The sequence below is a fragment of the Neopsephotus bourkii genome, unplaced genomic scaffold, assembly GCF_033783945.1.
Source record: "Neopsephotus bourkii isolate Nb327-2 ecotype Australia unplaced genomic scaffold, CSIRO-AGI_Nbou_v1 NB_369, whole genome shotgun sequence".
NCBI classification, from domain to species: domain Eukaryota; kingdom Metazoa; phylum Chordata; class Aves; order Psittaciformes; family Psittacidae; genus Neopsephotus; species Neopsephotus bourkii.
In genome coordinates, this window is record NW_026900875.1 from 1,229,701 (window position 1) to 1,256,690 (window position 26,990).

A 26,990-nucleotide genomic window follows, 5' to 3' on the forward strand; every position below is an offset into this window, starting at 1 on the left:
GCAGCGCAGAGCTCCGGGCGGTAAACTGAGGCGAGCCTCCCGCCACAGCATAAAGCTACCGCCTCAGCGCGGCCGCCTGCCGGGAGCCGTGGTTTTCCAGACGCGCGGAGGTTGGCGGGCGGCCGCGGTGCATGCCGGGAAATGTAGTTCACCACCGGGGGGGCGGGCGCAGGCCCCCACGTGACGGCGGCGCTGCGGCGGGCGGCGGCGCCGCGCGCCCGGGATGGAGGTCGGTCCCCGTGAGGGGCACGCGGAGAGCAGGTGTGTCCGCTGCGGGGGGCGGCACGTGTGCGTGCGTGACACGGCGGCGCGGGGCGTGAGCGGGACGGGCCCGGGGCCTGCGGCGGGGTGGGGGGGCTGCAGGGCGTGCCGCTGCCCCCGCTCGGCCCCTCCTGTATCAGAGCCACGCGTTGCGCTGACAGCCCGGCCCAGCTGCCGAGTGCTCCGCATCGCACCCCAGGACCAGCGCAGCGCTCTGCCCCCGGCACCGGGCGGGTGTCTTGCTGATGGATGGATGGAGGGTGGTCAGCAGGTCGAAGGAGGTGATCCTGCCCCTCTGCTCTGCTCTCGTGAGACTCCAGCTGGAGTACAGTGTTCAGCTCTGGAGTCCCCAATATAAAGAGGACGTGGAGCTGTTGGAGTGAGTCCAGAGGAGGCCACTGAGATGATGAGAAGGCTGGAGCACCTCTCCTATGGAGACAGGCTGAGAGAGCTGGGTTGTTCAGCCTGGATAAGAGAATGGTCTGGGGAGACCTTAGAGAGGCTTCCAGTGCCTAAAGGGGCTGATAAGAAATCTGGAGAGGGGCTTTTTACAAGGGCATGTAGGGATAGGACAAGGGGAATGGCTTTAAACTGAAAGAGGGTAGACTTCAATTAGACACTTGGGAAAAATTCTTCACAGTGAGGGTGGTGAGGCACTGGCACAGGTTGCCCAGAGAAGCTGTGGCTGCCCCATCCCTGGCAGTGTTCAAGGCCAGGTTGGACAGGGCTTGGAGCAACCTGGTCTAGTGGAAGGTGTCCCTGCCCATGGCAGGAGGGTTGGAACTGGATGAGCTTTAAGGTCCTTTCCAACTGAAACCATTCTGTGATTCTGTTGGCAGTGACAGTCACAGATGTACACCCTCAGAACCTTGTGCTCTATCTCCGATATGGTGGAGACAGCCACTCTCCATCAGACATGGCCAAGACGGCAGCTGCCAAGTCTCTCCTTCACACGCCTTGTTTTACGGGTGACGCCATCCTGCCCTGACGCTGTGCTGCTGCTGTCCTGGCAGCTCTGCAGCTTGCTGCTTTTGGATGATGTCTCCTTATCCTCCTGGCAGGCAGCTGCATCGCCCTTTCTGGGTGCTGGAAAGAAACCCCCAGCTTTTTTCTGTTTCTAAAGGCAAGGCCCTGCACCTGCACATGGCTGGCTGCAGGAGTGGCTGCGTGGTCTTCATTCATGCTTTAGGCATGGTTTTTCTTGTTGACATCTATAAAAGCAGCAGAGGTTGCTCCCTGGAGGTGTTTTGATGGCAAGTCCTGTTTACTTCAGGGTTTTGAATGTCTTCAGCCTTTGCTTTGTGCTTCGGTTTTGCCGTGGTGCTCACAGGCACAGCGTGGATGTCGGATGGAAAAGGGAGTGTTGGCTGTGGAGGAGAGAGCCACTGAAACTTGATATGGGAGACAAGCATTCCTTATCTGAGGGGCTCAGCCAGCCTCTCTATTCCTGCTAGCAATATCAGCCCGAAAAATGCTGCTGTAGCTTTTAAAGCTACAACACAGGTTTGGGGCAAACCTTTTGATTTGCATGGTTCGAGCTATTCTCCCTCTTTAGCTAACACTTCAGACTGAGCAGGTTCAGAAAGGTAAAAGGAGTTGACTGCGTTCATTTCTTTTTCTTTCCAGATTGTCTTTGTGCGTTTTCTTGCCTTTACAAGTGAAAATCCTGCACTACCAGACTCTATCATTGTGTTATTAATAGGGCTGAGCTGCTGCCACCCCCAGCCCTCCCCCAGGGATGCAGCAGGCGTCATCCGCTCTGTAGCTGGCATATGAGGGGGCCTGCTTGTGCTCCTGGCTATCACTGATGCGCTGGGGAGGATCCTGGCATGGGCCGTGCACAGCCTCGTTGTCCTTTGTGCAAATGGTTCAGCACTTTAATTCCCTGTGAGGTGCCATTTCACTAGAGATTGTGGCTGTGACTGACAGCAGTGGGGTAGAGCTCACTGGATCCGTCTTCCTATGTATCAGAAGAAATGCAGAAGCAGAAGCTATTTTGCTGAAGTCCATCCTTCTGCCAGCACAGGAGAGCAGAGCAAGGATTTTGCACTGGGTTTTGCTGTCTCTCCTGCTATGCAGCAGGTCTGACGTGCATTGGGGAGCCAGGGCTGTAACAGCGATGTCCATCGAGGCGCAGCAGGAAGGTTAGCTGGGCAGAGAGCAGGGCTTTCGATGCCTCAGGCGGGTGGTGTGGAGGACACAGCAGTGCTGGGGGTAGCAGAGGGGCCATTATCAGCTGGGCAGGTTGACAGAGAGCTGCTGCCTTCAGCTCCCAGGATCAGCAGGGCCTGAGGAGAAGGTCCCTAACGGAAGCCTTGCTGGGAGCACTGGAGGAAGGTGAGTGGCTGGCTGGTCCCAGGGAGGTGGGCTGCTGTGGGGGTCTGCTCTGCCTGTCGCTGCCCCTGGCTGCCTGTGCACAAGTTACAGGCAGGTCCTATGCAGATCAAAGCTTAATGGACAGTATCCTGGATTTATGGTTCTGTGGTCATCTGCCTGTGGGAGGTTTCACGAGGACAATCAGGTGTAACTACCGGTATGCTGTGCTGGGAGAAGGCTAAAACCCACCTTTAATCCCTATTTTCTTCCCTCATTGTTTGCCAGTGCAGAGCAAGAGTGCTCCAGCAAGGAGCAGCTCTGGGCTGCATTTGCTGCAGGAGCCTTTTACGGTTGTGCCCCGTTTTATACTGATGAATGCTTTTAGCACCGTTGCAAACTACCCTGTGTTTTGCTTCCCTGCCAGCCTGCTCGGCTGTTCCCACCCAGGTACTGCAGGGCTGATCTGCCGGGCTGGGCTGGCAGAGCTTCTCCTGGCTTCCTCTGCCTTGTCAGCCACTCCCCATGGCTGCAGATGAATTGCACGAAACCTGCCTGTCTTTTAATGCCCTTCCCCAGCAGTGCTGAGCCTGCTGGAGGAGCAGTGGGGGAGCCCAGGGAAGGGGCTGCTGGTTGTCTGGGAGACCCGGGAATGGTGAGAATGGGAGCAGGCTGTGCGCAGCAGTGGGTTGCTCAGTGCCTGTGGGATCTGCAGGAGGAACTGACAGTCAGCACGGGAATGTCCTTGGAGATCTGGTGGAAGTCCCTCCGTGACCTCACCATCCTCAGCCCGACCTTTTTAGGACTGAAAGCCTTCTCTAGGTAGAGGACAGGGTCAAGCAGCCTGTTAGGTGCCTCCTGCAGGGCACAGACACATGTTGACTGCTTTTTTATTTTTATATTTTTAATACCAGCTAGCTGTGTGATTCTGTTTTGGAAAGTAACCAGGGTTTGGTTTTGTTTTAAATGAAGAAGTTCACCTCAGTCAACAGCATTTCTCCCTGCCTCTGTTGTGAGTCACCTTTGCTGCCTTGGACCAAGAGAAGCTTCTAGCCTTGGTGGCAAGGAGGGGCTGAGAAACCCCTGAGAGATCAAGCAACGTTTCCCTCTTGTCATCAGCAGAGGCATTAAGTCATTTCTTGCTCCAAGGCTCTATTCTGTCTTCTACTGCTCCAGTGCAAAAGGTTCAGTTATGCTGAACACAGTTCTTGATGGCAGGTTGATGTTGCTGTAGCTGAAGGTAGAGTTTGTGGAGGTAAAGCAAGGAGACCCAGTGCCGAATTTACAGAGCTGGTGGTTAAAATTAGAGGCTGGATCAGAGGTTGTTGTCTTTAAGGAATGAGAGGGTTGCGGCTGTGGTCTCAGTGATGGCCGCTGCAAGCACAGTCAGCCGTTCTGGCTGGGGGAGCCAGGCTCTGCTAGAGCAGGAGAACAGAAGCACATGTAGTTCTTGCAGGGGAAGCTCTGCTCATGTACTGTGACCTCTGCGGGACACAAAACCCCACTCACCTTGCCCTTCTGTAAGTTTCTATGATGTGATTATGAATTGGCTTTACCTTTCTTTAGCACTAGTGAAGGGGAATTCTCTTGATTCAGGGAAGACCAAGCAGATTTCTTAATATTGCTCTGAACACCTGCTGAAATGGGGAACTTGTGGGCAGCTGGGCTCAGGCTTCCTCCATCCCTCCTGGCAGCCCAAGCTCAGGCTCTGTCAATGGGAAGGCAGCAAACCCTGTGCTAATTTGGGTTTAACCCACGAGTCCAGTCAAAGCTGAGATGTGGTTTCCCTGCCACCTGCAGCCAGCTGTATGGGTCTTCATTTCTTCAACCTTATGTCACTGCATGATATTCAGCATGCACAGTGTTCCGGCCCAAAAACAGCTGGGTTTTCAGTGTCAGTAGGATCTTGTGCATCCAACTTGTGAACTGCTTTGCACCAGCAAGTCCCATGGGATCCTTACTGTCTTACAGGGGTTTAATTCATTTTTGGTAGCTTCTGCATCACCTCTGCAAAGTAGCTTTTGTTATGCTACTCATTCCCTATGTGCCTCTGAGTTCAGTGTTTTAATATTTTGAGGTTATTTTGTTTGAGGGTTGCTTAACCTTAGTTTCCCTGTGCCAGGAGGGAGCTGTGACTCCAGCCTGTTGGATCCTGGTTTCCTACCTCTGGGGAGATTCACAACTCCTTTAATGAGAGAGTTCATTTGGAAAGGCACGTCTCTGCATGTCCTACCCCCACATCCTTATGTGCATCGCCTGCTTTTTAGCATGAAATAGCAGGGGAGGGAGTTCCTCTGACTCACTTACTTGGAAGACCAACAGCGTGGCTGAGCTTTCACTTGCATTTCCTAACTCTTGAGTGTCAGAAATATCCTGGGGAGGAGCTGATGAAGTTTTGAGCTCAGTGGCTGCAGATGTTCTTTGACTGGGGACTGGCGATGCTGCTGTGGGTGTCCACAGTCCCCGATCAAAGAGCATCTGCATCCCTCAGGGCAGGGATGGGAACAGCTCATAAATTTGGAAGAGCTGGATCAGTTTTCTGTGTCTCCTCAAGTTGGATCTCTTTCAGGATAAGGAGATAAAATCTCCTGAGATAAAGCCCTGTCAGTGCTTGTTAGTCTAAGTACATCATAAACATATACATACTTCCATATGCATTGCAGCTTTGATTTGGAGCTCCTGTGTTGTCAGGGTGACAGGCTTTGCTGGTGGGATGGGCTGGCTTCTCTGTGGTTTAAGTTCAGGTGGGCAGTGAAAGAGGTAAGGTTTCACTGGGGAGACCTTGTGAAGAGAGTGAACGGAGAGCCTGAAGTAGACCCAGTATTTGATGATCTGCTTGTTTACTTCATCAGTTTCATAGAACCATGGAATCATAGAATAGGTAGGGTTGGAAAGGACCTTAAGATCATCTAGTTCCAACCCCCCTGCCATGGGCAGGGACACCTCACATTAAACCATGCCACCCAAGGCTCTCTGCAACCTGGCCTTGAACACTGGCAGGGATGGAGCATTTACAACTTTCCTGGGCAACCCATTCCAGTGCCTCCCCACCCTTACAGTAAAGAACTTCCTTATATCCAATCTAAACTTCTCCTGTTTAAGTTTTAACCCATTACCCTTTGTCCTATCACTACAGTCTCTAATAAAGGATCCCTCTCCAGCATCCCTATAGCCCCCCCTTCAGATACTGGAAGGCTGCTCTGAGGTCTCCACGCAGCCTTCTCTTCTCCAGGCTGAACAGCCCCAACTTTCTCAGCCTATCTTCATATGGGAGGTGCTCCAGCCCCCTGAACATCCTCGCGGCCCTCCTCTGGACTTGTTTCAACAGTTTCATGTCCTGTTTATGTTAAGAACACCAGAACTGCACACAATACTCCAAGTGAGGTCTCGTGAGAGCAGAGTAGAGGGGCAGGATCACCTCCTTCGACCTGCTGGTCACACTCCTTTTGATGCAGCCCAGGGTACGGTTGGCTTTCTGGGCTGCAAGCGCACGCTGCAGCTCCCTCATGTTAAGTTTCTCATCAACCAGCACCCCCAAGTCCTTCTCCGCAGGGCTGCTCTGAATCTCTTCTCTGCCCAGCCTGTAGCTGTGCCTGGGATTGCTCTGACCCAGGTGTAGGACCTTGCACTTGGCATGGTTAAACTTCATGAGGTTGGCATCAGTCCACCTCACAAGTGCGTCAGTGTCGCTCTGGATGGCATTCCTTCCCTCCAGTGTATCAACTGGCCCACACAGCTTGGTGTCATCGGCAAACTTGCTGAGGGCGCACTCAATCCCACTGTCCATGTCACTGACAAAGATGCTGAACAAGACCGGACCCAACACCGATCCCTGAGGGACCCCACTCGTTCCTGGTCTCCAGCTGGACATTGAGCCATTGACCACAACTCTTTGTGTGCGGCCATCCAGCCAGTTCTTTATCCACTGGGTGGTCCATCCATCAGATTGATGTCTCTCCAATTTAGAGACAAGGATGTCGTGCAGGACAGTGTCGAACGCTTTGCACAAGTCCAGGTAGATGACATCAACTGCTCTACCCCTGTCCATCAGTTCTGTAGCCCCATCATAGAAGGCCACCAAATCGGTCAATAGTTTAGCAATAGTGAACAAGTCCCAAAAAGATAATATTGGCAAAGAAAGGTTGGTTTTAAATAGAAGGATTATGTTACTTCTTAGTATCATTCTCTGTGCTGCATAAGTGTGCAGCCCACGCTTTCATCTACAATGAGAGCAATTTTAAATAATGTTATTTTTTATTTTATATTTTCCCCCTTTTGCTTTGGAAGTTCAGTTTGGTTTTGGCTGTGGGAGGTATTAACAGCTGAAACACTGGCTTGTTTCTTGCAAGATGAAAGGTTGGACTTTTATTGTAAGCTGTCACCTTGGATGCTTTTGTTACAAACTCTGCACAAGCAGTTTTTTTGGTATTTACACCCCCATATAGACACTGCAACATTCCTGTTGCTACTGAAAGAGTGGCTACTATCTGAATGCATGTTTCTTACAGCTGCTGTTCCTCTGACAACACAGTCAAGGAGCTTGAGCGGGGACCTTAGTTGTCCAAAGCTTCCTTCCCCAAAGTTGCTTTTGCATAGGCAAATGATATTACCTCTCTGCACTGTCACTCCTCCTTTATGGCCGATCGTGGTGATTTCTTACTGTATGGAGGGTAGCTGAGGTGGGTCGTACCAATGAGAAATGCTGTGCAAGCTCTTGAGTACAGCTGCAGTTTGCAGTTTGTTAAGCTCTGTCCAGAACATGATGAATGTTTTTGCGAGAAAGTCAACTTGTACCTACGGGAGCTCAGGAGCCAGAGGGCAGGTGTACAGATGGAGATGCAGGTGAAGAGTTACCAGCCTTGGAGTGGAGCACCTCTGCATCATGACGGTGCTGGAGTGCTTGGTGCAGTACATATTGCTCAGGAAGTGCATGGCCAGTATCTGCTATATAGAATCAGCATCAACTAGTTTGAATGGGGTAGACATCATGCTTTTGCCTTACAACTGCTGTACTACTGATGGGCTGCTGCTCTGAACAGTTTCTGATAGAGCTTGTGCATGAAACAAGCAAGAGGCTGGCTGGAAAAATGTCCTTCAGCTTTGCTGGTGTGTACCAGGCAAATGGCATATTGCAGGAACCCTGAGTCTTTGGTCTGGTTGCCTTCTGAGACCACATTGATGGTGACTACCAGTCATCACAAGAATCATTACGATACAGCCTCTTGTCCACAAATTATGTGTGGGAGACCACAAGGAGTTGTAGAGTGTTAGCTCACCTTTGCTAGCTTCTGGACCACCAAAGGTTTCAGCCTGACCAGAGTCTCCTTGGAGATACCAGTACCATGGTCCTGTTGTGAAGGTCCTCTTGCTGTATATCTGATGCAACTTGCTGTGTTCCTCTGCAGGAAGGAGCACTGGAAGCTACTAGGCAACCTGAAGACCACAGTGGAAGGTTTGGTGTCCACCAGCAACCCAAATGTCTGGTCCAAGTATGGTGGCTTGGAACGGCTCTGCAGAGACATGCATAGCATCCTTTATCATGGGCTCATCCATGACAAGGTAGCGTTCTGTCCTGCCAGCACTCTTGTCTGTCTGTAGCAGCTTTGGTGCCTGTCATGAGCAAGTGGGGCAGTCCTGTCTGCTGCAGCTCGCTTCAGTGCTCCTAGCATGGAGTGGGTACAATGCTTGTAGCAGTGCAGGAAATGCTTGAAGCTGGAACTGAACTTGCCTGGCAAGTGCTGTGGTTGTCAGAGGGACCTGAGTGAGTGTTCTTTCTGTCTCATCCACCTTTGACATAGTTTTTCTAAGTACCTGTGCCCCCTGCGCTGAGGTCAGCCCTTCTCGCCTTTCCTCCTGCTGCAGCCAAGTGATAAAGTTGCATTTGTCATGAGTTGGCTCCATATTGTCTGCACTTGGACAACTCTGCAGGGAAGTCTGGCAAGAAAACCTTGCATCTTTACTGTTTCTGATTAGCTGTGTTAGTAGCAGGAACTGGCAGCCAAATCCTCGCTTCGTGTGAATGGGATCTCTTTCCAGGCTCTTGTGCTTTGCAGTTACTCACCCAGCCGTTCCCCCTTTCATGGCTGCTTGGGAGAACTTCTCTTTCCCACTTGTGTACAGAGGCCTGAAGATCTCCCTTTCAGCTTACAATTACCAGCACAATTAATTTACAATGGAGGGTTGAAGCAAGTCTGCAGGGCATGCCTGGGGGCAGGCTTCCCATCCTGGCTCTGGAGCCCAGAGAGCAATGCAGGCAAGACAGGGATGCAGAGGAGCCCCAGGCAGCTTGCATGGTCCAGGAGCAGGAAAACCACCCCTCTGCAATGCTGCACCCAAGCTAATAAGCCTCCAGGCTGGCATGTTATCCCAGCAGGGTGCTTTGCTCACTGGATTCATTAAGTTTGCAGTCAGCATTCTTTACCGTGCCTCTCTAATCCCATTAGTTCCCAGGGAATAGGAGCTTCTTTGAGAGATCCACAGGGAGAGAAGCTACCTTTCATCTGAGGCGTGTGGTGCTCCCTTCTGATAGATGTGCTATTAATAAGCTTCAGGAAGTGAGATTTAAATTATTTGTACTTGTCTGACTATTGGTAACAGTTCATGCCAGACCTGCAAAGCAGGATGGTGTCTTCCTCAATCCTTTTCAGGTAGGCAGAAGCAGCTCTTTCTCTTAGAAATGTCTCCCCTGTCTGGGCACCTGCAGCACCAGTAAAGCTATATAAGCTGCAAAGGGAGGCACATAAATACAGCTTCCTAACAGCAGTTTTCTCATAGTTGCTCCAGCAAAACAATTAATTCTGCTTATTATTTCATCAGCTTTTTTTTTGGGAAAATGCGTATGTACGTATTGAGAAAATGGAAAGAGTTTTTTAAACTTTTAAGTGAATTTTACCTACCTGTTCAAAAAAACCCCACAACACCCTATTCAATCTAGAGGACTAAAATTGCCATGTTAGTTCTCTAGTCTTAAACAAATCAACATCTCTCCCCCAGCCAAATAAACCACGAAACAGAGCCCATTCCTCTGCCGCTTGTGAAAGAGGAAATAAAGATGGAAGGAAAAAAAAATCAGTCTTTAGTGAACAGAGATATTTTGGTGTTGTGTTTACACCCCGTGGGGTGCTGAGGGAAACAGCAACTCTGCTGCAGTTCCTCTTTAATGGCAAGAAAAACTAAGAACAAAATAATCCGTTGTTTGAATAAAGCTGAGGCAAACAGAAGCAAAGAATTGACAGAAGTGCAATGCCAAATTTCCTACCTGGGGTGCTCAGCCGTGCTGGTGTCCTCAGTGGTGGTTTGCATCAGAAAACAGCAATGGTTGCTGGTTTTGCTGGGATGTGTTTGCCTATTTTCTGGCTCATCTTGCCAGGTTTAGAGGCTGTCCTCTGTGGCAAGGGGCTAATGGGAGATGTTGTCATTTAAGTGGGACTTGGCTGGTGGTATCTAACTGTGCCTGTCCTACACAGATGTGCTGCAGACAGAAGGATTACTGGCAGTTTGTGAAGGACATTCGCTGGCTGAGTCCTGGCTCTGCTCATCACCTGGAGAAGGTGCATTCTGGTGGGGTGGCCTTGTGTGCCCAGCAGGGATGGGATTGGGTAGCTGTGCTGCAAGCCTCACTCCTGGGATAGCAGTGCCTTAGCTGCTGGCCTGCTGGGAGTAAAGCAGTCCCATGGTTTGTGGAGGCTGAGGCAGCCTTGTGTTTGTGTACAAGCCACGTCCCAGGAACTCGGCATGGCTCGGGCTGAGACAATTGGCTGCTTATTTCTCCTAGGCCAATCTTCAGCTCGGCTTGGCCGGGTACAGCAGGCATCACCAAGGGAACTGGCACAAGCGGCACTTGTGTGTATTCACACAAGTGATTCATGTGTCTGTGCAGATCTCTAACAGTCTAGCTCTTCAAGCTGCAGCAGCTCAGGCATTGCCATAACCTTCCACAGTTAATATGTCAGCAAGAACATGACCGTCACCACTGGGGTCAGGTTGGATTTGGGAGTGTGGGGTCCCTTTAGGTCAGGGGCGAGGCACATGTGTGGGAAAACATGCAAGAGAAATTAATATTGCTGGTGGCTGTCAGAGGACTTTGGTCGCTGGCTGACCTTTGAAGCATTGCTCCTGCCTGGTACTTTGCCTCCCTGGTGGCAGAGGAGCTGCTGGAATGTGTCCTCCTTCCTGCTGACAGTGACCAGTGCTGCTCCAGTGCTTGTCTTAACCTGTACCTGCTGTTTCTTTCCAGTTCATCAGCCTTCAGGAGAGCGGCCAGCCTGACCCTGAGGGCCCAGGGGACCAGGCCATTGCACAGCTGTGGCTGCAGCACAGCCTGCAGTGCCACTGTCTGTCAGCACAGCTGAGACCACTCCTGGGGAACCGGCAGTACATCAGGAAGTTCTATGCAGGTAAAGAGAAATGGGCCTTTTCCTTCTTACTAGGAAAATATGTAGCTGGTGGCATTTCCAAGCCACATAGGAGTGAGTGGGATGGTAGAAAAGATGGTTTGAATGTAAGGAACTGACACTATCAAACTACACAGATGAGAGGGACCCCTCCAAGCAGCAGTTTTCTCTCCCCAGACACTGCCTTCCTGCTCAGTGACGCACACGTCACGGCCATGCTGCAGTGCCTGGAGGCTGTTGAGCAGAACAACCCCAGGCTTCTGGCTCAGATCGACACCTCCATGGTGAGTTGAGGTCCTGTCTTTTACACCTGGTTTTCTCCAGATGCTGGCTGGCTGGCTGTGGCTGCTTGTGCAAGGTCTCATTTGCGCCACATCTAGCCCTTGGACAAGGGGCTGGACTTGGAAGTAGCCAAAGGAGCTCCAAAAGGGGAGAAGAGCAGTGAACTTATCCCTGGACTGCCTGTGTGAGACTGGCAGGGATTGGGGTGGTGGAGGTGGCTTTGTACAGCCTGTGTAGTGGGGAACCTTGATTCTGGCTGGCACTGAGGATTTGAGTATGAGAACCTGAGGACTGGTTCCTTATAAGAGGCATGTCTGAAGCCCTCTCCAATACTCCCAGGCTTCAGAGCCAGTGAGCAGAGCTCCATGGTTGTGAGGGACAGCCACCATCTGAGGGACAGGCAGCACCCCAGGACACCTGGGTGCCCACTCCTGATGGTGATGCCAGTCACCCCCTGTGCAGCCCCACACCATCTTCCCCCTCCCCAGAGGATGGGAACAATAGCTGCTTTCTTTGCACAGAGCTCCCCAGAGGAGAGCAATTAATGAGGCTCCATTAAACGGGAGCTGTGTTCTTTCAGCTGGCCGGCACGTCACTGCCATCCGTGTGCGCATCAGGTCCTTCCGCTGGTACAAGAGAGATGTGTGACCACGACTCTGAAGGACATGAGAGCCATCTGTCTGGGGCGCTGGGCTGCCTGGATCATTTCACTGAGAGCCTGGTAATTTCCCAAAGGGAGCCTGCCATGTAACTGCAAACAAAGAGCCGCTTCCCTTCTGCACCTGTTTTTCCCTCCCCATCCTCCTGCCCTCAGGGCTGCCACATCCTTGCTGTCTGGTGACCAGGCACTAGCAAGTTGATTCCTTTCCCTTACTGCTCCTTTGATGTGTAAATGCCCTGTAAGTGCTAATTTATTAATGATGCCACCTCTCTTCAGTTTACCAGGAAGAGTGATGGACCAGCTCCAGTGACCAAGAGTCAGAGCCTGACTGCCCTTCCGGCATCCCCATACATTCCGGTTGCAGGCTGCATGCAGCAGCGCTGCTTTGGGTCCGTTTCCAGCCTTCATTCTCCAGCCTCCTCTGGCCTCTCAGGTAATGAGGGGGGCTGGGAAGCTCAGGATAGACCCAGAAAAGACTTTGCCTTTTATTTCTGCTTTTGGATTCATTGTGGTGAATGGGTGCAAGAAGACGTCTGCCTGCAATGGGAGGGAGATCCCTGGTGAGAATGGGCTCATGGTGTGTGTACATGCTGGCGTGAAGCCATAGGGTGGTCTGCTTGTGCCAGGGTGTGTGACATCCTGCTCCTGATTCTGTCCAGACAGGAGATCAGCAAGCAACTCCATCAACTCCAGTGCCAGCCAGCCCCAGGAACGCTGCCCGTCCACCCGGTCTTCCTCCTTCAGCGAGGGCAGGTCCCCTCTGGAACAGCCCAGCTCTGTCACCCACTTCAATGTACCTTCACCCAAAGACCCCTTCTCTCCAGCCAGTGAGATGAGCTCCAGCACCACCAGCCAGAGTGAGGACACTTGGACGGGGAGTCAAGATGATCCACAGAGTGATGTTAATGATGGGCCAGAGTACCTGGCCATTGGGAACTCGGGGCGCCGGGGCCGAGCGTGCAGCAGTGCTAGCACCAACAGCACCAAGAGCAGTAGCTCCAAACTCTTCTCCTCCAGCAGCTCCCAGAAGCTGGACTCGGTCTCATCCCTGGGGGAGCAGGGGGCAAGTGGAGGTGGAAGCAGGGGCCTGAGCCTGTTGCGCCGGTCCAGCTTCTCAGAAGGACAGTCATCAGCTGCACAGGGCATCCTCAAGAAGAGCCACGTGCGCTCACACTCTGACACGAACGTGGCTTCGGGGAAGTTGCACGGTAATGGAGGAGCTTTTCTGGGATGGCTTTGGGGTATGGGAGTCCCTGGTACTGGGAGGCTCATGCTGGCCACCCCTTTGACACCATGGATCTGGTTGGTGAGGGGAACAGTGTGCAAGTGGTTGGCAAAATTGGTCTTTGCCCTTACTTTCCTGCACTGCACTGGAATGATGGGCTGACCTTTTGCATCCCAGAATGCCCTGAGCCAGACTCTTACTGGTATTGGCAGCTTTTACCAAAAGCTGAGAAAATGCCAGCAATGCCATGGCATTAACTGTCCTGCTTTCCCACTGGCCTTTCCTGGCTGGGGCATGGGGCCATGGTTGGCAGGGCACTGAGCTGGAGCTTGGGCTCATCCTACGGGTAGGATGTCATCCTTCCGGTAACCTGCTGGGTCCTCCTGTGCTCTTGAGTGGGTGAATGCCTGGTGAGGGGGGAAAGGATGTGAGAGGACAGCCAGTCTGTGGGAGTCTGCCCCACTGGTGCTGCCTTCATGGGAGAAGTGGAGGCCCTTGCTGAGTAGTAACCAGTCTCTCTCTGTTTTCTCTCCCTTAATGCTGCCCTTCACCTTCTCTGTCTGCCCAGGAGGCCTCAGGGATATCACCATTATAATAGAAGATCCAGTGGCAGGTTTGGGAGACAGTGTAACAGCCCTTCATTAGTGATCATTGCATCAAGTTCAGGATTTCCATCAGTCCATTAGTGCTCATTTAGAAAACAAACACAAAAATTCTTCTCTGTGTCCCAGCTGATGCTTTGAAGCACAGTCAGGTTTATGCATGTGACCTGGCTAAAGATCCTAGCTTGGATTTTGGGAGCAGTGGGCCAGACTCAGAAGGGCGCCCAGCTCCCCTGCATGGTGTTACAGAGTGCTGGCCACCAAGTCCCTGAGATGTGTCCTCTGCCCTTCCCTCTACCCTACTGCCTTGGGAGCCGGGAGAGGTTTCATCTCTCACTTAGCAAGTAAGGACTGGCAGCTAAGCAGGCCTGAACCTCTTATTTTGCTTTTCATTTAGTGGGTCTGTGGCACAGGGAGGTTTGATGTTGGCTGAGGGCAGCCACATCCCAGTCAACTGTGTTTGCACCCAAAGCCAAGACAGGACTCCAGCTGATGTGCTGAGCTTGGGGCAGGTTTTCCCTCAAGCTGAGGTGCTGGGGTGCTGCCATCCCTTTGCCCCACATGCAGAAAGAGTCAGGAGCTCTAAAAAATGGGCTGTGTTCTTTTGTACTCTGCTGAACAGCAGCACTGGGTTTGTCAAGCTTACAGCTGGGTGCTGAGTGCTCTTGCAGCTGCAAAGGCTCCTTCCTAGTGGTGGTGGGCATTCAGACACATGTGCCCAGCCCTGTGTCCTGCTCCAGCAGAGGATTCCAAGCACTGCATTGCTTTACCCTTCAGCAGTAGGCTCTGTTGTATGTGTTCCCCAGGCTGGTGATCACGAGGTAGTTTCTGTGCTGGTTTTCAGCAGGGTTGAGGCGGCGGCAGGATACTGTGCCAGGCTACAGTGATTAGCTATGGGAGCCTTTCACCCTAGCAGGCTTCCTTTGTCACCCAGCCTGTTGGGTGGGTTAATCCCAGGGCCGATCCTGGTGCCTGCTTCATGGTCTTTGCAGGGACATGCTGGTGTTGGTGGGCTCAGGAGCCTCCAGCCACAGGGTTACGGCACAAAGCTAGGGACAAAGAGGAGCAGGAAGCTGAGAGGATGGGGTTGCCCTTCTGTTTTGCTCAGCATGTCAGGGTATTGCTGGCACCAATCCTTGTGTCCACACCCATGTGTTCCTGTCCTGCTTCATCAGGGTGTTTTCAGTCTCCTTCAGCAGTCCTTGGTCATCCAGGTGCTTCCTGGGGCTGTGGCTCTCCACAGAGCACCGTCCATTGCTGGTCTCTGCTCACACCAGCTCGTGACAGTCCCTACCAGCTCAGTCTGGCAGAGAGTTGCACCACAAATGTGTGCACGGGGCAGTGCCCTGCACACAGCCTGTGCAGGTCACCTTGAGGACTACAGGTGACCAGGGAACCCTGGCTTCTAGTTGTGCAAGAGCATGTCCTTCAGATGCCTCCTTTTAGTTGTTTGGGCTGTTTTGCAGGGCTGGGAGCCCCACAGATCCCTCAGCTCCTCAGGTTTCCCCTTTCTCATGATTCAGTACCCTGAACATAGCTCTTTTCTTAAAGGTGCTCCATCAGAAAGGGCATGCCAGAGGCACTTGCTGGAGCCTGTTGTGTCCCCCAGCTCTGCTAGGGACTAAAGAGAAGGCGGCTCCAGACTTTACTGCTCTGTGGCATCTCATGAGTATCTCACCTTCTTTCTGTCCCTCCTCTCCTCCTGCCTGAAATGCCTTCTGGTTTTGTCCCCTCCTGGGCTTGTCGTTAGTCACTGCATGGAGCAGAAAGATGTCCCTCTGTGTTTTCCATTCATTTGTGCCTGCCCATGCGATGCTGAGCCCCTTTCATTTCACCCTGTGCAGTGGCTGAGCACCTCTGGGATACTGATGTGTGCCTGGTGCCTTTTCTTCCAGAGTCCCACGATGATCAACGTGGTGGGAGAAGGCCAGTCTCTGCTTCTACCCAGAGCAGTGAACTGAGCACACCCAGCTCGCTCTACATGGAATACGGTGTGTACAGCCAGCCTCATCGGGGATGTATGCTCCTGGTCATGCTGCGGTGTCCTCAGCTTTAGGCGCTTTCTTATGGGATGCTGATTGGGCACTGGCAGGGCTCATTAGCAGGGGGATAACAGCGGGTCCCTCCCTAATACGTTTGTCTCTTGCTTTTGTAGACTCTGGACAGTACCTGAGCTCGGGGGAAGGGATGTTCAGAAGACCCTCAGAAGGGCAGTCCCTCATCAGCTACCTCTCTGAGCAGGACTTTGGAAGCTGTGCAGACCTGGAGAAGGTGAGGGAGGCAGCAGCAGTCTGTGCATTGGAGAATGTATCTTACTGCAGGTTCAGTGATACTTTCCTCTGTGGGGAAGATAATGCCATAGTATTTCCTGTTACAGAGGTGTGCACAGAACTTCAAGGTTGAGTTCTGTGATGGTGTCTGGCAGCCAGGATCTGTCCATACAGCATATACACAGCAGCTTTGCAACGTGTTAGGGCTCCTCTGTGACATGTGCTGACTGCCTCGAGTGGATTTATTGCACAACCTCTTTGTGGGAGTATTCTGGTGCCCAAAAAGACTTTAGTTTCTATGTCCTCCTAGAAGAGTCAGGTTTTGTGTGATTGACAGGGATTAAGATCTTTCTACCACTCTCCATGAGTAGTAAGTTCTTTGCTGTCATAGGTGGAGACAGGATATTTACCATGTCTTCCTAGTTTCTCTGTGCTACAGCCTTGAATGCTTTTGCTCTTGCCTTGCAGGAGAATGCCCACTTCAGCATCTCAGAGTCCCTGATTGCTGCTATTGAGCTGATGAAATGCAACATGATGAGCCGACAGCTGGAGGAGGAGGAGGAGGAAGACAGCGACAAGGAAATCCAGGAGCTTAAACAGAAGATTCGCATTCGGCGCCAGCAGATCCGCACCAGGCACCTGTACCCTACCTGCCAGGGGATGGGCTCAGACAGTGGGTGATGTGTTTTGGGCTCATCAGTTAGTAGCATGTGGGGTTTCTGTCTGTTGCCTGACCTTATATCCTCCTGCCTTCCTGCCCATTTGTGGGAAACAGTCATGATTGCGAAGGTGCTGCAGAGATTTGTGAAACTCTGCTGCTATTGAAGACCATAATAGGCCTAATAATGTAACCCTTGTGTGATGCTGTCACTGAGTTATGCAATGTAATTTGATTTTGAACCCATAGTGTTTTCCAACCATGACCTCTCTCCCTCCCTGCCCTGGACATACCTGGCTATCAACTTGTCCCTTAGCTGTCAGTAACCCTTCAGACCACTTCCATTGATGGCCTGGCTGTGTTGCATTTCTCCCAGGTCTTGTGGTGACAGATAGCGGGTCCCAGTTCAGCTCCCATGGCTCCATGCGACTCTCTGACTCTGGCTCCGCAGAGGATGTGGAAGAGTACGAGATTCGAGGTAGGAGGGAATGGCTGTGTTGCTCCTTGCATAGGGACAGCTTTCCCCTTGATGTGGTTGGCTGAGGTCAGTCCCGCTGAAGAATAGCACATCCCTCTCACTTCAGGATGACTTTGCCCAAACAACTGGCTGAATTCTCAGCATGAGAAGAGCAACCAGTTTCCCTCATGTGCTGGCACAGCTTTCCTTCAAAATCCTCTAACCCTCTAGCATTCAGTGCCTCTGGCTGGTAGGTTTCTGTTTCATTGCCTGGTACACATAGTGGCTGTCACAGCTAGAGAGAGCTGGGAGAGCTGGCATCCTGCTCCCCTCATCCCTAGGCAGAAGGAGCTGTAGCTCTGACTTCTTACCTCTTGGGTGGCAGTAGTGGGTGTTGGTCACATCCTGACCTGCAATACCTCTGCTCTGCTCCTGTCAGCTTGGGTGGCTGAGCTTATTGCCCACAGGAGACCTGTCGGGGTCCCTGGGTGTTCCTTTTCTTCAGAGCCTTGTTCATCCTCTGAGGTGGATGACTGACTTCTCAGCAGTAGTTTCATCTTACTGACTTTAAAAAGGAGATAAAATCATAGAAGATAGAGCAGTCCACTCCAGCTTAAATTTCTTGTCTCTTAACTGTGGATATAGCAAAACTCTCCTTTCAGTCACTGAGGGCTGCATTTTTGGCCTGGTTTTGAAGCCCAAGGAGGGGTGTGTGAATTCAGTTCTGGGTTTCTTGTGAGAGTGCTGCTCTTGTATTATGCCCTTTCTCTTTGGCCTGGCTGAAGAACTGAAGTCAACCATTTTGTCATCACCGTGTTATGCAGATGGTAACGATGGATCTAACCTGATTCAAATGTCCAAGAACGGCCTCTCAGTGTCAATGGCTTCCTTGTTCTCAGGTAGTACACCGCAGTGCTCCCCTGCAGCACGTGTGTGTTTGTGTGCAAGCTGTGTGTGTGTGCATGTGCACACTGCTCAGAAATCTGCCTGATTTGACTGCAGTGGGGATTGTGAACAGTATCATCCAGACATCACCAAGAGAAGCTATGGCAGGATGGTACAGCAGGATGGAGCAGAGAGGAGGCAGAGGAGCTCTGCTGTGGGCTCCATCCCCCAGCGTGTTTTGCCATACAGTATTTCAGATATACTGAACAAGCTGGCTGTGGTGAAGATCTGTCTTGAGTGAGGTAGGGCTTGGCAGGGTGATGGCACAGGTTTGTGGTTCTGCAGCTGCTGAAGGCTGAGCCTAAGCTGAACAGGAACAGAGACCTCTACAGGTGCCTTGGGGAGCATTATCCTGCTTGTCCTGGCAGGGCTGCTGTCCCATAGCTCTGATCTGAACCACAGCCAAACCTTGCCATCCTGCTCAGATTTGGCTTGGAGAAGAATCCTTCCAGAAAGAAGTCCTGGAGGGAGAAGTGGTGAGAGCAGACAGGGCCCAGGCAGTTTGTTTACACTGGAGCCCTGGACACCGGGATCATGTGCAGCCAGATCTTGCTTAGTGTTTTTATTGTCTACAGCGCTACTACATAATCCTTCCAGTATTCTGGCTGCATTTGAATAACCTTCGTGTGTCCCATTTGCTTTAGCAAGGGAGCAGCCTACGCGAGCTGCTGCTGATCCCTCCTGTCAGTTTTTTGGCGCCAGCATGATGCTCAGAGCTTCCCCACCAGCCTTACTGTGTCCTGTGTTTACAGCCCAGGGATTGATCCATGGGGAGCTCATCCTGGCCTGAAGCTGGCATACAGGGACTAGGGTAATGTCCTTGGGTTTCGGTTTGTTCACAAGCCTTCTGGAGACTATCCCACCTGGTGATGGCATTGGCAGCAGAAACATTTCAGGCAGCTAGCTGGAGTCTTTTGAGGAGTGTTTGCAGTTAAGGTTGGGAAGTGAGTGGTGGCAGCATCCCAGTGAGAGCCCCCATGGGAGCCTGGGGTCAGATCTGGCTCCCTCTGCCATCCCTGAGATGATGCCAGTGCCAAAGTGCTCTGGCTCTTCCTCTCCATAACACTTGGCCCACACTGTGCTGCATGTGCTCTGCTGTTTGCTCATGTTCATCATAGTCCAGGACAACGCAGCACCTTCCTATGCAGAGCCAAAGGCACCAGGTCATGGCAGGTATGGCTAGTGCCCTACATAGTCAGGAGGCTACATTTGCCTGAATTCCCTGTTTTGTTCAGCTAGAAGTCTGTATGATGTAGATACGTGGATTCCTTATCATTAGGATGCTTTACTGTTCTTTTCTAGCAATGGATGTCAAACGAGGAGGGTCAGGCATCCATGCTGGACTCCTCTGGTGTGAGTCTGTAAATTTATGGGCAGGAGTGTAACTTGCTCCCCTTGCTGCCAGGGCAGCCCCGCTCTTCCTAAGGGAGCCAATGGCCCTGGGGTGACACTCTTCAGTCAGCCAGACTGTGATTCCCTTGGCCCCGGTGTGTGGTTGGTGCCTGGCCAGGGCAGATGGACTGTTTGTTGGACCATGTACCGGCACTGGGCCATTGGGGTAGGAAAGCTGGGAGCCTGTGTTTGGGGGTTGGTAGGGTCACTGCAGATCCCAATGCTAGAGCTCCCTAGAGGTACAAAACAGGAGACCTACTGGGCTGTAGGTTATGGCATTGGTCTCTGTACTGTCTGACCTATAGTACTTTCCCCTTATATGTCCTTCTTCCCTTTTCTGGGAGTCCTTCTGCAATGAGGCAGTGTTTCTGCCTGCTTCTGCCTACCTTGTACTGCTGGAAGAGTCTCCTGTCCCAGGGTCCTTCCACTCTTGAGATAAATTCCCTGTCAGGGTTTAACCTGCCAGAATGAAAGAAAGGATGAGTGATTAAGGTACCATTGGGTACTGCCTGGCACCTGAGGCTGGCACCGAGGAGGAATGTGGCGCAGCCCAGGGATATTGGGGAGCTGATGGAGGGAGCAGGACCCCAGGGTCATCCTGCATCTTACTTTGGACTCTCCCTCCTTGGGAGATGGGCCTGTGGCCTGTGCAGAGCATGTGGCATCCATAGGGCCAGCCCACTCTCTGCATAGATGCTGACGTGTCTCTGGAGGGCTGGATGAGGCTACCAGCCCTGGCTGTGCAGCCACTGAAAAGCTGAGGCATGGCCACTGTCTGATCTTACAGGTTGCAGTCAAGTAGAGAGAAGTGCTCTGCATCCCATTGCTAATCCCCTGCAGCATCTATACTGTGTGTAGAGAGCTACTAAACCTTCTTGCTAACCTTGCTGTCCTGCCCTCCTAGCTCCTGTGTGTGTACTGTTTCAGGCCATTCACTGCTGGGACTTGGTGTGTGACCTGTACCAGCAGCCACTCGACTCCCCCAGGCCCCATGCTCACTTTTTTCACAGCATCTTACCATGTCTCTTTCCCTTGAAACTCCTGACAGGTGACTGATTAGACTGCACCTCTCCTTGCTGCTCACTGGTAGAAGTTGATGCTGTAGTTATTTCAAGTGCTCTTGAACAGCTTGATGTGTTTTACAATGAAGCTTTGGTTTGAAATGAGTGTATCCCCCTGCCCTGCTCCATCTGCTCCACTTTGTCTGTTTGTGATTCAGATGCAGACATCAAGAGGAACCCAGACTCCAGCAGGAAGTCCTTTCTCTCCTCAGAGTCCATGTACGTCTGTGGCTTGTGGCGAGACATCTTGGTACCAAGTTCCCTTTCCTGCCCAACTCTGCTCTTCCAAGTTCATCAGCTGCTGTTTTGCACTGGAGTGGACATTCCTCCTTTCCTCCCTTCTTCCCTCCCTCCCTCCTTTCTTCTCCCCTTCCCTCCCTCTCTCCCTCTCTTTATTTAGCAGTGAGGCACTAGGTTCTAGTCTTAAATTTGGTAAGCAACACCTGGGATGATCAGGATACTCATGAGGTCAATATGATATGGACAAGTGTCAGGAGACAGGCCTACACTTCCTGGTAGGTAAGAGGCTGGGGAAAGGACCTGGCATAACCTGGAGCGTCTGGACTGGCTGCTGGCTTGCTGCTGGCTCTGAGCCTTCCCTGCCTGTCCCCTCTCAACCGAGATAGCCTGATAGACTACATGGTGCTGACACCTTTTCTCCAACCCTTGTTGCTGTGTTGTGACCCAGAGGTGGAACTGCTGGCACACAGCAATGCTCACTGACTCTGTGCAGTGTGACAGCAGCTTAAACTTGAAGTGATCAGTCCTTTCCTGGTACTGCCCTGGGGTGGAGAGGTGGGCGCTATGGGGAGGGGAACCACCACCTGTTCTAAGCACTGCTGCTGTGTTAATGCTCTGAAAGCAAAACCCTAATGGGATGCAGGGACCCCTTTGCTAGCTGGGTAAGATACAAAGCCGTGTCTGTGGCTGGAAGGTTCTTGGGTAGGTTCGTACTGGGAGAGCAGTTCTTGCTCTCACTTTGCAGCTTCCCCTGCAAACAGGCACAGGTTTTATTAAGTAAGATATGTTTTGCTTGCCTTTCTAAATAATTGTTGTGCCATTAGCCAGCTTTACTTGAGGGCAGCTGCAAAGACAGATATCAATAACTTATCTCAATTGCAGGCCTGTGTGGCAGTGCAGAAATCAGGTACCAGAGTTGAAGGGAGCATCTTCAGCTTGAGATGGGACAGGCATCAGGGGTTTTGAGGAGAGCACAGCTGTGAGACCCGGTACTAACCACCCCCTTCACTGTCTAGATCCCATTCCTTCCTCAATTCCAACTCAGCGGAGGCTGTGGCCATGGGCTTGCTGAAGCAGTTCGAGGGCATGCAGCTCCCAGCTGCCTCTGAATTGGAGTGGCTGGTCCCCGAGCATGATGCTCCACAGAAGGTAGGGTTGTGAGTATTTGATCTTCCCCAAATCTCTGGCTTCTGCCTACTGCTGAGGGGCTTTGCTCGTGATCCCTTTGTGGAGCTGGAGGAGGGATTTTGTCCAGGCTCTGGGGTTCAGCTCAGTGGGGCTCTGCCACCACAGCCTCCAAGAGCAGAGTGCTCACATCCTTGGGGACATCCCTCCTCCAGCCCCTGTTCAGCTGGAGCAGCAGCTTGATGCCTGGCAGTGTTCCAGAGGTTTCTGGCAAGCCAGCCAGGTGCATTGCGTTTGCTGTACCTGGCAGGGATCTACCCTCTTGCCTGCTTCTTCCAGCTCCTACCCATCCCTGACTCTCTGCCCATCTCTCCTGATGATGGAGAACATGCCGACATCTACAAGCTGAGGATTCGGGTGCGCGGAAACCTGGAGTGGGCCCCTCCACGACCACAGATCATCTTCAATGTTCACCCAGCCCCAGCGTAAGGACCTGTGCTTCCAATGGCTTTCCAGGGTTCTGCACTTTCCAGCCCTTTTCCATTAACACCAAGGTTGATTATCCTGTCCTTCCTACTTGGCCACCAGGCCGTATCTGTTCTTAGCCTGATAAATCCACGTTGATCACCAGCTGGTGCTATGAGATGGAGCCAGTGCCAGTGGTCAGCGCCTCTGGTGTGCAGCAGGGCACAACAGGGCTTTTCCCCTTGGATTTGTTGTCCACACTGGAGTGGCAAAGCATGTGGCCATCTCCTGTCCACCCCTCTGCCAGTGCCCATCCTCTGGTGCCATGTGCCATCAGGGCTGGACTCATGCATGTTGTCTTCTGTCTCTGGGCAGGAGGAAGGTGGCTGTAGCCAAGCAGAATTACCGGTGTGCAGGCTGTGGCATCCGGACTGATCCTGGTGAGTGCTGGGACCATGAGCTGTACTTGGGGAATGGGGAATATTGTGAACAAGTGGGAGGACACACAGTGGGTGTGTGGTGGCAGAGCTCAGGACAAGGACACTGGGGAAATGACATGGTGGTTTTACCAGCTTTGCCTGCATATTGGTATGCACCATCCACAGAGGAGCTTCCTTTTTCAGAAGGTCATGGGGCTGATAGGGACAAAGAGCAGCCAGCCTGTCTTTTGGGGAGGGCATTTCAGATGTTGACTTTCCTAAGGCAAAGTCATCCTATAGCTCCCAGCAGGTTCCTTGCTTGTTGGAAATGCTGGGCAATGTTGGGTGTCCAGTATGTGGTTGTGCAGAACCTGTGCCTCAGCTGACCTCCCTGTCTGCCTGGGTTTGGCCAGATTACATCAAGAGACTGCGGTACTGTGAGTACCTGGGGAAGTATTTCTGCCAGTGCTGCCATGAGAATGCCCAGATGGTCATCCCCAGCCGCATCCTGCGCAAGTGGGACTTCAGCAAGTACTATGTGAGCAACTTCTCAAAGGACCTACTGAGTAAGATCTGGAGTGACCCGCTCTTCAACGTGCAGGATATCAATCCTGCTCTGTACCGGAAAGTGAAGTCTCTCAACCAAGTGTGGGTAAGATCCTTTCCACACCTTCCTGAGCGGGGTTTGGGTGAGCAAGTGGCTGCTCTTTGTAAACGATGTTCCAGGGAAGCTGGGGAGAAGCAGATATTTCAGGTTTTGAGGCTTAAAACCTCGGCACCATGGATTTCCATTCACCTCTTGTTCTTTGCCCAGTAACAGAAGCATTTCAAAAGGAATTTCTGCCTGGTGTCCAGCTGGGCTTCAGTTTATCTCCTGGAGCATGTCATGCTTGTTGTGCTCACTTTGTCCTGTGTGGTGTAAACACTTTGGTAGCAGGAGAGCAGCAGCTGAGGAGCAGCGGTCATTTTACCAGCACAGGACATTGGGCAGACATGCTTGGCCAAGGACTGTACTCTGTTTACTGATTCTTGTGTCCCCTCTTCCTCTCCAGCTGCTGCGAATCCAGCTTTTCCACATGAAGAACATGTTTAAGACATGCCGGCTAGCTAAAGAGTGAGTCCCAGGCTGTGAGATGAAGCTGTTTTGTTGTTCTGGTTCTGTCCCATGACAGTTTGCACTGGGGATCCTGCAGCCTGTGCAATGAGCAATGGAGGGAGAAGGGAGGGGAGGGAGGAAGAAAGCAGAAGCAGTGGAGAGGAGCTTAATGGATTTGCTTTGCTTTGAGTTCTGGTTTCTTTGTCCTTGCAGCCTCCTTGACTCCTTTGATACCGTTCCTGGCCACTTGACAGAGGATTTACACCTCTACTCGCTCAGTGACCTCAGTGCCACAAAGAAAGGGGAGCTGGTGCCTCGCCTGACTGAGCTCCTGAAGGCAGGCAGTCTTCACGTTGAGAAGTGCATGGTAAGGCCTCCCTTTCCTGCCTCCTGCATGGCTCCACACCCTCAGGAGCACCGTTGGGAGCATCTTGCTGCAAAGATAACTGATGGGGAGGCATTTGATGTGCAGGACAGCCACGAAATTACTGATTCAATGCTGACTGTTCCTGCCTGCTCCACAGAGTTTGCACTGAATCATGTACAGGATGCTTGTTTCCCCATTTTGGCTCCCCCCCACCCCTAACACATGTTGATTCTGTCTTGCTATGCTCCATGCTGGGGAAGGGCTGTCCTGCATGCTTAGAGCAGGGCACCGTGTCCTCGTGTCCGGCTCTGCTCTACCTCCTGCCCTGCTTGCCAGGGAGATGAGGAGCATTCAGCTGCTTTTTCCTCACCTTTTCTCCTTCCAGCTGTGCCAAGCCAAAGGTTTCATCTGTGAGTTCTGCCAGAATGAGAGTGACATCATCTTCCCTTTTGAGCTCAACAAGTGCAGCACATGTGAAGGTGAGATGGTGGGGGGAAACAGGGAGGGGACAGACTCTGAGGCCACCAAGGTCTGCCTCCAGTTTGAGTGGCATTTGTGCTAGCGAGAGGTGTAGAGCCAGGGCCGGCCAGACCGGGGTGCCTCTGTGCATGGTCTGTGTCTCTGCATCACGTTATCACAGCAGTAGATCAGCATTATAACAATGTCTGTTCAGAGCTGCTGGTGTGGTGGAGCATGTAGCGTCCCTTCCTGACCATACTGCGTGCTCCCTACCCAGGCAGCAGCGTGCAGTTGGGTTGTGACTGCAGCAAGCAGGTCCCTTGGCTTTCCTTCCGCTGTGGTTGTAGGACATGCTCTGCCTGCACACAGCTCCCCTGCCCTTGCTTGGATGGCTGGAGCTGACCTTGTAGAGCAGAGAGAGCCTAAAGGCTTTGTCTCTGTGCACTTCCTGCCTGCCAGGACATCCACAGGTCTCTTCAGGTGTAATCCTTGATAATGTCCAGTGTTAGTGGCCAAGCAGAGCTTGTTGCTGCAGCTTGGAACCAGCCTCTGAACTGGCTTGAAATGACTCCTGACACCATGCAGACACAGTGCCAGAGAAACCTTGGGGCAGAGTTACTGTTTCCTTGGAGAATCATGAAATTCTGGGGAAGGACCTTGTGTGGAGGAGGCAGCCTCCTGCCTGTGCTCCCAAAGGCTTCACAAGCCAGTTCAGGGACCCTGCAGCCTGTCGTCTTGCTGCTTCCAGAGCAGTGCTGGGCCCCTGCATCTTGTGCTAGTTCTGCCATGGCTTTGGTTTGAAAAGTCCTCCTGGACAAGCCTGGAGCATCCCTCTCTGGGGGTGCCAAGTGTCAGGCAGTCTGTGTCAGCTGCTGCCAGCTCTCAGTCATGCTTCCTTTGCAGAGTGCAAAGCCTGCTACCACAAATCCTGCTTCAAATCCACCCACTGTCCTCGCTGTGAGAGGCTTCAAGCCCGGAGAGAGCTGCTGGCCAAGCAGAGCATGGAGTCCTACGTCTCGGACTACGAAGAGGAGCTGGAGCAGTCAGAGGTGGTGGCAGCCACATGAATGTTGCAGCAGAGGAGCAGAACGTGGGTTTATGTGCGTGGCCTTCATCACCAGAGACTGAGCCACATAGACTGGCGTTGAGGAGGACTGTCAAGAGGCTGGAGCACTGCCTTGAAGGGATCTGTTTTCCTCCCATGCAGTAGTGCTGGGCTGGAGAAGTGACACTTCCATTATCTGGGTCTGCTCCAGGTTCTGCTCACAGGTTTGGTTGGGGAAGTTCAACTGCTCCTGCCTGTGCTGCAGGCAGAACAGGGGCCTTTTCTGAGCAGTTATTCATGCTGGACCAGGGAGGGTGTGCTGCCAGTCCCTGTGCCCTGCTCCTCAACAGAGTCCCTGGGGGATCAGCACTTTCTGCTCATCAACTGTATATTAGGAATCTCTGGCCACATCTGCTCCTTGGAGGTGGGAATCAGCTCTCCAAGTCCTCTGATCCTGTATCTTGCTGCTGCGGGTTGTGTTTATGGAGGGACAATGGGGATTTGGGGTTGATGTACGTATAACAGCTCTCTGCCTCAAATCTGGCTTGCAACACTGCCAGAGAGCAGTTGCTCTCACTGCAGGATCAGAGCAGAGGATGTGGCAGCGGTGAAAATGTCAGATTCCTGCCTTGTCTCTTTGAGCCATCTGTGCTGAGCTGCTTTCCCTGCCCTCCACATGCAGCCTGTGCTGTAGAGGGGCATTGCCCCTGGAGAAGCTGCACAAGGGCACTGGTGCTGCCAGGTTTTCGCAGGGGCAGATCCCCATGGCTGGAGAAGGCAGTAAGCCCCACTTCCTCATTCTGCCTGTCTGTCCCCCTGGGGGGCACGTCCTTCTCTAAGAGTGATACGGGGCCTCACTGGTGGCACCAGGACTTGCCTTGTATGCAGCTGCCTTCTGTTGGGGTGTGAGTGAAGGCTCAGCCTTTCAGCCACATCCCCTGAGCCCCTGTCTCAGTCTGTTCTTTGGTTTGGGTTTTTGGTTTTTAATCTGCTGGATTTGGTTTTATTTTTTAATGTGGTTGGTTGTATTTTTAACTGTGTGTTCCCCCCAGGGAGGTGCTGCTTGAAATGCCTCTTTAGGGGACATGCGATCTGCTTGGGACTCACAGGTATAGAACTTCCAAGCCTGTCCTGCTCCTGGTTCCTCACCCCTGGAGGGGGCTGTTGTTTGCCAGGAGTCCTCTCTCCCAGCACATCTCCTGTTCCACTTGGGAGAGGTGTCCCTGAGCCAGGCAAAGCCTCGAGGCTTCCCAG

The 26,990-nt window shown here is 52.3% G+C and overlaps 1 protein-coding gene across 7 annotated transcripts; it reads left to right on the top strand.

Annotated features, from left to right (window-relative positions):
- The first annotated feature begins 162 nt into the window (after positions 1-162).
- RUBCN (rubicon autophagy regulator) lies at positions 163-26,865 on the top strand. 7 transcript variants are annotated; one of them, XM_061348792.1, is made up of 23 exons: positions 163-261; positions 7,980-8,133; positions 10,041-10,124; positions 10,811-10,970; positions 11,145-11,251; positions 11,830-11,970; positions 12,187-12,343; positions 12,570-13,118; positions 13,704-13,748; positions 15,633-15,728; positions 15,893-16,008; positions 16,476-16,680; positions 17,042-17,143; positions 17,947-18,021; positions 20,679-20,739; positions 21,777-21,909; positions 22,225-22,370; positions 22,726-22,790; positions 23,183-23,421; positions 23,822-23,883; positions 24,079-24,232; positions 24,618-24,711; positions 25,595-26,865. In XM_061348792.1, the coding sequence occupies exons 1-23, from the start codon at positions 224-226 to the stop codon at positions 25,756-25,758; spliced, it is 3,147 nt and encodes a 1,048-aa protein (XP_061204776.1). In that variant the 5' UTR covers positions 163-223; the 3' UTR covers positions 25,759-26,865. The 7 variants fall into 7 exon arrangements, with proteins under 7 accessions (XP_061204776.1, XP_061204779.1, XP_061204777.1 ...); XM_061348795.1 differs by lacking the exon at positions 17,947-18,021; XM_061348793.1 differs by lacking the exon at positions 13,704-13,748.
- Positions 26,866-26,990: the final 125 nt, after the last annotated feature.

What these genes read in the sequence shown, in the direction of transcription:
- RUBCN (XM_061348792.1), top strand. Translation starts at nt 224, where the DNA reads ATGGAGGTCGGTCCCCGTGAGGGGCACGCGGAGAGCAG. An exon ending in ATGGGCTCATCCATGACAAG is followed by an intron (nt 8,134 to 10,040) that starts GTAGCGTTCTGT and finishes TGTCCTACACAG; the next exon opens with ATGTGCTGCAGACAGAAGGA. An exon ending in GCTGTGCAGACCTGGAGAAG is followed by an intron (nt 16,009 to 16,475) that starts GTGAGGGAGGCA and finishes CTTGCCTTGCAG; the next exon opens with GAGAATGCCCACTTCAGCAT.